At 35.7% G+C, this 9,754-nt stretch overlaps 2 protein-coding genes across 2 annotated transcripts in view; one reads left to right on the top strand and one right to left on the bottom strand.

The window, feature by feature from the left end:
- Nucleotides 1–9,754, top strand: part of LOC128547028 (uncharacterized) — a 176,639-nt gene that overhangs the window by 141,501 nt on the left and 25,384 nt on the right. The window lies entirely within an intron of this gene.
- LOC123532069 (uncharacterized) lies at nucleotides 4,922–9,261 on the bottom strand. The gene is made up of 5 exons (XM_045313425.2): nucleotides 9,101–9,261; nucleotides 7,805–7,916; nucleotides 7,066–7,179; nucleotides 6,319–6,397; nucleotides 4,922–5,103 (listed from the first exon to the last, which is right to left on the bottom strand). The coding sequence occupies exons 1-5, from the start codon at nucleotides 9,190–9,192 to the stop codon at nucleotides 5,012–5,014; spliced, it is 489 nt and encodes a 162-aa protein (XP_045169360.1). The 5' UTR covers nucleotides 9,193–9,261; the 3' UTR covers nucleotides 4,922–5,011.

The raw sequence follows: 9,754 nt of genomic DNA, 5'->3' as shown, positions 1-9,754 counted from the left end.
CAGATGATAACAGCCTGTTAAAAGGTTGTTTTTAAATAGCATGCATACATGTTTGTGTACTGACTGGTGCTTTCTGTTACCTATGTGCTCACTATTTCTAGTGACAGTTCGATCTAGGTAAAATATTATTCCTCAATGCAATTAATGATTTAAAATATACATATTGGGCGGATAGCTTAGTGGTTTGCACACTGACCTTCCAATCCTGAGGTCGGGCGTTCGATCCCGGCAGCTACTCGGGAATTTTCAGAAACGCTTTTCAGTGTTTCCCACCCAACTAGAGGTGTACTTGTCAGGAACCCAGGCAATCCTTGCGTGTATCAGTGCTATACACTGGGCACGTTAAAGAACCAGGCTGTCTATTCGCAACGAGCTTGGCTAAGTTAGCCGGACAAGCCTGTATCTGATCTCTCTGTCGTGGGGGCTTTGTCTCACTCTGTCCCTTTGGTCAGATCGCTCTGTGTCTGTACTAGAGGAGGATGAATTATGCGCCCTGTGTGGCTGCATTTGAACTATGTAAAGCGTCTTTGAACGTGAAATTGATCATGTACAGGGTGCTATATAAATCTGGTATAATGATAATATTTCAATTTAAGATAACGGCCTATATATATCTCTAGCTCAAAGATTATCTTCACACTTGGAGGTCAAAGGGCAATAGTTTTTTTCCCGTTGGTATATTTTCTTCGTGATTACTTCCCTTTAATACAATGAAGTAATGTATTTCATAATATTTATTCTCTTGTTTTCCCACCAATTTAAGAATGAAATGTTTCTAAAATACTTTTCTATACCCCGAACAAACGAAGTTTGGGGGAGGTGTGGTGGGAGGGGTATAGGAGTGAGCTTGCCGGTCGGTCGATCGATCGGTCCGTTGGCTTTCATGGTTTCCGGACAATAACTCATGAAAAGCTAGATTTAAAGAATTTTGGTACACAGGATACAGGTCAAGTTCGACATTGAGGGCAGTAGATCAATGGCCAAGGTCACAATGACCCAGAACAGTTAAACTGTTTCCGGATGATAACTTGAGAATGCTTAAGCCTAGAAGCATGGAAGTTGATAGGGAGGCCATGACGAGAAGATGACACCTATTGATTTTGATGTCAATAGGTCAAAGGTCAAGATCACAGTGACGACTTGGAACATTTAAACCATTTCCGGACGATAACTTGAGAGCGTTTGAGCCTAGGATCATGAAAGTTAATAGGAAGCTTGGTCATGACCGGCAGATGACACCATCAGAATAGTCAAGGTTACAGTGACCCGGAACAGTTAAACCGTTTTCGAACGATACCTTGAGAACGATTGGGCCTAGGATCACGAAACTTAATAGAGAGGTTTATCATGACCAGCAGATGACCCCCTATTGATTTTTTGAGGTTCGACTTGGACATTGGCTTACTTCTGTGACAAGGCCGTATTGTGGGGGTATAATTCGTCACTCCTGCGACAGTTCTAGTTTTATTTATAAGATGTTATAAGCAGTCAACAACTGTCGAGTTTTCTATATGCAAATTTTAATCCAGGATTTCCGTTTTAACATATTGTGTATTAAAACATAATATTAGATACATGTATCAATAACAGATATTAGATCTTTAGGTTGTACTGCAGTTGAGATATCAATATCATTTATCGACGTTTTTGATTTTAATCTTTCTTTATTTTTTATCTGCTGGAACCTGTGTCGTTAACGTAAAATTTAATTGAATTTGTCATTTGAAACACAATTTAAAATCACAACTTGGTGTTGAATATACTGATATGAACAATATATTACAACTTATAAACTAAATACTAACTAAAGAATGTATTAAGCAATTTCTTAAGTTAGATACGAATCGGACCTAAGTTACGTTTCTTTTATTTCGCATATTGCATTAAGCAATGTTTGAAATAAGCTAAATCTTACAGTTTATCTCTCATCTCATCGAATTGTTTTAAATAAAGATTATATCTGCTGTTATTGCTGAATAATATCAATTGCGTAATGTATAAAACAACACCATAGTCAGTACTTTTTCTAGACGCTGGTAATAATATGTTTTTATTTACCAGGTTAACAAACTTTTCTGCATATTGATATGATACGGACGTCAAAATAGGGGGCCTACTACAAATATGACAGAATGCACGTCGACGTCAAAGCTTTATTACACTGGTGTATTATCAATTTTATGTATTAATGACTTTATTTCACTCTCGCGACGTCAAACATGTGATAAATTAAAGATTTCTTAAAAATTTGTTAAATTCAACATATGAATATTTTTTTTTATCTGTATTATGTTGCTTGATCAGAAACAAGTTTGTCTTGCGGATGCAGGTAACAAAAAAATGCAATAATTTTAAAATAACAGTCATTTAAATTTGTACAATTCGCGCCAAATTTCGATTATCATACTTTCTGTCTTACTAATAAATTAAAACGCAGTTAAATCGTCTTGTTTAGTTTTGATATTTCCTAATTGTTGAGGAAAGCGTATCGACATCAAATGTCACTGACCTGCGTGTTAATATATTACTACTTTCAATAAAATCGGCTATTTTCAAGATGGATAGAGTAAACTTGTTCTTGTTTAACTATTTTCTTTAGAGGTCATACCATGTATAGGTTTATTTTTCACGTATCTCCAACCATTAAAAAGTGCCATCCTTGACGTTTAGTTACAGTTTATCACGTGAATGATAAAACACAAGTCCTGCGTTTATTTTGGCAAAATAATACCAACGAAAATCTGGTTGCGGTTGAGAGAAAGTTATCAACTCCGCATTATCATTCAATGAAAATCTTGTACTTGCGTTATAATTAAAGGGGTCATGACATTGCTAACCAATTGTTTAAATTATTACCCTTTCTGTACACCGACCTTTTTCTTCAAAATTCTGTTTTCGATTGATAACACGTACATACCCACACTGGCCATAGCTTTCGCAGAAGCGGTGGTTCCAACGCCGCGGCGGTGGAGGATTCGTCCCAGAAGCGGTGGAGAAATATGGCCGACTGACTACATTTATGCTGTCATCGGTAAGTTTTCTAATCAGTTTTTCACGTTTGACTGAAAACAACCGGTGAGACAGGAGCCCATATGTGTACTCTTCCAACCACAAACACTTGCTCAGTGCAGTTCTTTGTCATTAATGTAACACTTCTGTACAGTTAGACGAGGGACTGCCGTTTTTGTAGAATTCCCATCAAAAATGGTAAAATCTTGTACAAAACGACCCCTGAGCACATTTGCAGCAAATCGTAAGTACGGCACTGTCAAGCAAAAACAATGTTTTCATAACAGATGAATTTTCATTACAGAGATATGAAAAACTCCACCAAAAATGATTCCAACGCAGTGTGCGGTGGGTACAGTTGCAAGGCATTACGGTGGATCTTGTTTCTTTAATGTTCGCTATGGACTTTAAATTGGAGTTAACAGAATTTTCCCAGAATTTTGTTTGGGTAGGGCCATAAAATCACTTTGACATTAGATAGCAACAGAAACTGAAAGTTTAGAATAAATATGATAATGATTTGCACATCCGTAAATACAAAATATCAAGTGACAATATTGATTTTCTGATTAAATGCTGACCACATGCGACATCTGCATCGTATGATAAACAACTTGACTAAAGTGCAATACAATTACTAAAACATGTGGCTCATATTACTCAGGTGAGCGATTCAGGGTCATCATGACCCTCTTGTTTTTATTTTTTATTAAGCTATCAACCTACACTTTTATATTTTTTCTCATAGTTGAAATATATGACTTTTTTAAAATTTCACTTTCTAATATTTCTTAGAATCCCATTACAAATACCTTTTAAAAACGTAAAATAATTTCACAAAATGTTCTTTGGGAGACCCTTTTCCGAAGTCCATCAAGTCGTGTTGATCTGTTAACTCGCCGTGAAGAATGTCACAAGAGCTATTTTATACCGTCGGTTTCAATTGTAGACTGTTATCGAGCCTTACAGTTGAATGAAACTTCATACATGCCATTCCTATGATAACACCAGTTTTAAAGCTGTTTTTGTTATCGTTTTGTTGAAATTATATTACCCCTTTTCGTAGTTTATCTTTTTTCGATAAGATTCTGTTTTCCATTGTATATATATATGCAAGGTTAGGATAATCCCCTAAAACTTGTTACGATTGCCATATATTTAGCTTTTAAATTTATCCTCCCGCCATTTAGAATGGAGAGGGTGCCACATAGTGTTACCTCTATCTGTGTGTACGTGCGTGTGTACATTCTCGTATACCAGAGGTCTACCATGGTTCCCTAGTTGTTCGTCTTAGATTTTTTTTAGCATTACAGAAACGATATATCTCGTGTTTTGTTGACATGCATACTTTCTTTCTTTGACGACGTAAATGTGTGAGCAGTTTTCACAAATTTGCTAATATGACCTATATATGCAAGGTTAGGATAAAACCCTAAAGATTGTAACAATTGCCATATATTTAGCTTTTAAATTTATCCTCCCGCCATTTAGAATGGAGAGGGTGCCACATAGTGTTACCTCTATCTGTGTGAACGTGCGTGTGTACATTCTCGTATACCAGAGGTCGACCTTGTTGTTCGTCTCGTGACTTTGACGATCATCTGATGGGTGAGAATGGAGTGTGTATAAACGGTTTCAATGCATCCCAGTTCCATGAATATGTCAGACGTCACGGTCTCATGATGTGAGCTTTTAGGATTATCATATCATTTAGATAATCTGTTAAAAGCAGATGTACCACCCCACTCAACAAAACGATAATCAAATAGAAGAAGAATTTATTAACTGGGATTCTTAATTAAATTGAAATAATAGTTCATATAGCTGTATATATAGCCAGTTGACCTCATATCAGTTAAAGAGTGAAAAGGGGCTAATGAGGTTTAAACTTATGACACTGAATATTAAGACATGACACTAGACTTTTCTTTATTACAAGTAAATACATGACTTATAAACCATCAAATATTTATTTCACGTCGAATCAGTGAATGGCAAACGCTCAGTATTTTTCACAGTTTCGGCTACTGTATTGTGTACATACATCGTCACTAGTCGTCTCCTTGTATCCCTGAGTAGCGTTCAAACCAGCACCTGTTAAAATGAATATATTAAACAGATAAAGGCATGCTAATGCTAAAGAAGATATAAGTTTTTGCATTATTAAATTGAAGTGATGACGACTGAGTTAAAGACGATAAGGCAAAATCTTTTGACGGACAGAGCGGACCATAAAACTGCCGTGGTGTTCATAGTAAGTCATATACTTTAGCAGCTGGTGGCCAAAGTTGACATGGGAAATCCAAGAGCGTGCATTGAATGTCGTATGTATGCCTTGATTAGGAGACGTTATTTTTGAATTAAATTCAGGTCTGTTACACTCATAATCGATGTCTTAATTAAGAAATAATAAGTTATGGAGAAGAATTCATATGTTTTTGTAAACTTGTTTTCTAATCCATTCATGTACAAATTCATGTATATTGTTATATGTGCAGTTTTCTTAATAAATACTGTTTAAACCAAATAATAAATTCCCAAACGTGATTTATCGTAGAATAACCCGAGTTTTGAGTTCTTATGCGTAAGAATATATAACAACGGCCGTAGGCCTGAGTGATATATTATTTCGCATAAGAACGAAAAACTCGGGTTATTCTACGATAAATCACACTTGGGAACTTGTTTTTTTTTCGATTCTAACACGACATACTAGTACAACAGCGTTAGAAAAAATGGTAACTACTTTTTACAACCGGGCTACGCACCTGGATCGGATGACGTCATTGCACGCGAGTGGTTTATTGCAGAATAACCCGAGATAGATTTTGCTCTACATATATATAGGTTATTTGCTGGTCGTGTTAGAATAAATGATAACTTTCATTCCGGTGATATACGTGATTTAAAATCGTTCGGTAATTCAAAGAGTTCTTAATTTTCAAGATGGAATACGTTGTATACAGGTTTTGTGATGATAATATGCTATGATATATTTTAGTTGTGCTTTTATTTGACAAAAAGGTGCATAATGAACTGAAAAGAATCTGTTGAAGTTTTACGATGATTCTTTTATACCAGACATCATCAACAGCATGGAACCACACTTTGGACTACTTCGCACATAACACTGAGTAGTCGCTTCCTATTTGGTGTTGTGGGACTAACACAAGTCCTTAGTTTGACTTTTATATGAATACACTACTGTATTTCCTAGAAATCAATGAACCTCAGTGGTTTGCTGTTTACTTAAATTAAGTAGCACATGACATATTTGGGGATTGATCAGAGAATGGAAACAAATCTTACCTGTAATGAGATTATTCAGGTTACAGTAGTTCGTACTGTAATCCAGATACGCGTACCAAGTTTCAGATGTTGAAAAGCCCTGTCATGTAGATTAAAAAGAAATAAATTATATCGGTATCATAGACATGACACAACTATGCTCAAAGGCTAAAGATAATACAAAATGTATATTAGCTATTATGCAGTTGAACTATTTCATTGTAAAGAAAAATCATTTCTAAAGAAAAAAGAATAACACCGGTAAGACAAAAAAATGTGCTCTCGATTAACATTAGGCCTACAGTTCATGCCAGTTAGCAAATGGCGATAAACAACACACAAATAAACCAAATGTTGTTTCTTTTTAAGTTTAAAGGTGTTGGTCAAATGAAGGACAATATTAGATAAGTTTGTAGGTCTGAGTGTGAGTATTAACTAAATTGAATCATTTATGCGGGCTGCTGGACCATAAAATATTTCTTTTATGGTTTGTAAGTGAAGGTCATATAAGGTTCAAGGTCATCTTTATTTAAGTCAGTTTTTAGGTCTTGCCTTCACCTACAAACCAGTTAGCTTAAGGAAAGTTTTTAGTTCTACCCAGGTGCCCGTCCATGCCTAAAACTACATATGCCCAGGATGGCACCCGGGCTCTTCATCCAAAATCAAAAAGCTGGAAAAGTCGCCATTTGATCTAAATTGTGCCAGTGCGACTCTAAACCCAACAAAAAAGAACTCCATGAACCCGTAGAACCAAAAAATAAAACTTACATCAACGTTACATCCACTTCCGGAGGGTTTCATTGTGAAAGTGAGATCATCAACATAATGTTTCACGGGTGTCTCGTGTGTTCCTTTGATTTCAGTAACGCTTTGTGAAGAGACCTATAATGGAAGGATATCATTCTTTGATATCTGGAATCGTTGCGGGACAAATACGCAGCTGCTGAGAAATAAATTGTAAACGTGTGCTGTTTTACTTTTTATTTGCATTTCGTGTGCACGATTTTACTTTTTCATGGTATTTTCGGTTATTTGTGATCAGACCAGTCCAAATGTTAAAATGGTGGTATTATTCATCCGAATGGACAAAATCACATATTTTTACAGCTGATTTGAGCATTTGAATAGTAGATCCTTACATAAATCTCAAAATGGACACTTGATATCACAGAAACTTGAACGGGAGATATCATCTGGTATCAACAATTCGAATTTTTATTACCTCATCTATTCAAATGCGTGATTCAAGTATATGAATATCTGATATATTACATTTAAATACCTGACTGATAGCACATATTCAGATTTTTTTAAGTAGGAAAAGGTATGCCAACTTTGCACGCGGCAGAACGAAAAGTCGCCGAGCGACATCTATCGTCTTTCCTTTTATTCACGAGTGCAGAACGGGCGAAGTTTGGTAGAAATCAGCAACCATGAAAACGGCACCTCTATAAAAGTATTCCATATATTTCACGTTAATAACAGTATAAGAGTTAGTTGGTCGTACTTTATACAAACATTTCTCCCCTCCATTTGCACAGTTGTCTGCTGTTTCCCATTTTTTAGCTTGAGCAACAATCCGGGAACCAAAATCTGCACATGTCACCGACGGGAAATTCCTGCCAACGAAAATGTGTAACATTTCTTCTCAGTTTCATATAAATGCATGTACCTTCACTCGTCTATCACGATTTTATGTGTGAAAATGAACAAAAACGTTTAATATAAAACTTAATGAAACATTATTCTTTTCTCTTAAAAAGAATTAGAAGAGTCCACGGGAGTCTCGGTAAGTTAAAATGTTCAACAAATTCAGGATACTAATTAACAAATAGTTCATACCGGTTTCAAATAAACTCTAGTCATTTTTTAACAACAGAAAGACCATCTCCCGTGAATGTGTAGAAAAATTAAAGGCGTAGAATGTAGATTAATCATTAGAATTAAATATATTTCATTATTTTAGGTACAACATTGCAACACTACTTCGGCATGGTAATTGTTATTAGGCTATCATACTTATTTCAAAAAATACTCATAGCAATGACTTAGTGCCTACGCCGAAAACAAAACTTCTTTAAGTGCTTATAGGATGTGTTTATATGTATACGAGTGTCCTTTCCCACCTCCCATCTGACAAAATCCCCGTACTCTTGTTTTTTTTTTTTTTTTTTTTTTTTTGTTAAAATTACATAACAACCGTTATAAATCGAAAAAAAAAACAATTTTAGGAGACAATTCACTCGTTTCTTATCGTCATCTGAAAACGAAATAAGAATTCGGGGTTTGGGAGAGGGTGTAGATTTTGTTCGTGGGTTGAGCGGGATGGGTTTGGGCGATCTTGTTCCGGGGTAGCCTTACTAATTTGGCTTATCGGGATGTCTTATTTCATGATCTGATATTTTATAGTTGTCGTCCCTCTAAGCCTTACCCGTATCTGCATTTTACTGACGGGACAGGACAGTCAAATTTTGTATCAGGCTGTTCCTAAAACGTTCTATTATCTGAACTAGTTCCGGGGTTGATGAATGTGGTAGTCTTTCCCATTTGGCTTATCGAGATGGCTTATTTTATGATCTGATATTTTATTGTTGTCATCCGGGAAAGCGGTAGTAAAAAGTTACCACGCTGCCCTAAACGCTACGGTGGGTGGATGAGGGGGTTTCGTCCCAGGGTTGAGGTGGATGAGGGAGGATTCGATTTTGTCCTGACGTGGGATGAGGATTTTGTCCGTATAAACATACACACATTTCTGGGTCGCTTTCATCAGTTTAACTAAAAATTTAAGCAAAAATAAACTCACCACTGAATTTTACATGAAGCATGGATCGGATATCCTTCAGCATAGCTCAGTACTGACAGAATACCGGCTAGAATAAGCGTGTGAAATTCCATCCTGATCCTTCAAAAGTCCAGTTATACTGTCCGTTAACGTTACTTATCTTTGTCATTGTACTACATAAGTGTGTTCTATATTGTAACATGTGAACTAAACATGTGACAACAGTACATGTACTATATAAACTTTTCATTCAATTCACTACTACGCCCCAACGATAACTTGATATTTACAAACATGACTATAAATAGATTAAAATGGAACATAGGGAATTTAGCATTTTTCTAGCATGTTACAATCTAAATATTTCCGGATTTTGTTCAAATTACAAATTAGCTCAGTGGTAAAGCATAATGTCCATGGTCAACAGATCTTTTGCCGTGTGGGTTCGAAACTCAGTATTGAGAATTAATTTTTATTTCACTTTTGCATAAAAATTAGGTTTCCTTCATGAGCTCTGTGACAATACGACAGAGAGGTATCTAAAGCCGATATGGCAGATCAGAATAGTTTATAATATAAAGACATATATACAAATTCAAACCATCAAAGAAAGAAACAAAAGTAATGAAATAAAAATGAAAACGAATAGAAAAAAACAAATCTGAAAAAAAAAAA

The sequence above is a fragment of the Mercenaria mercenaria genome, chromosome 11 (genome assembly GCF_021730395.1).
Source record: "Mercenaria mercenaria strain notata chromosome 11, MADL_Memer_1, whole genome shotgun sequence".
Taxonomy (NCBI): domain Eukaryota; kingdom Metazoa; phylum Mollusca; class Bivalvia; order Venerida; family Veneridae; genus Mercenaria; species Mercenaria mercenaria.
The sequence above is the reverse complement of the archived record's forward strand: the minus strand, read 5'-3'. Positions and strand labels throughout refer to the sequence as shown.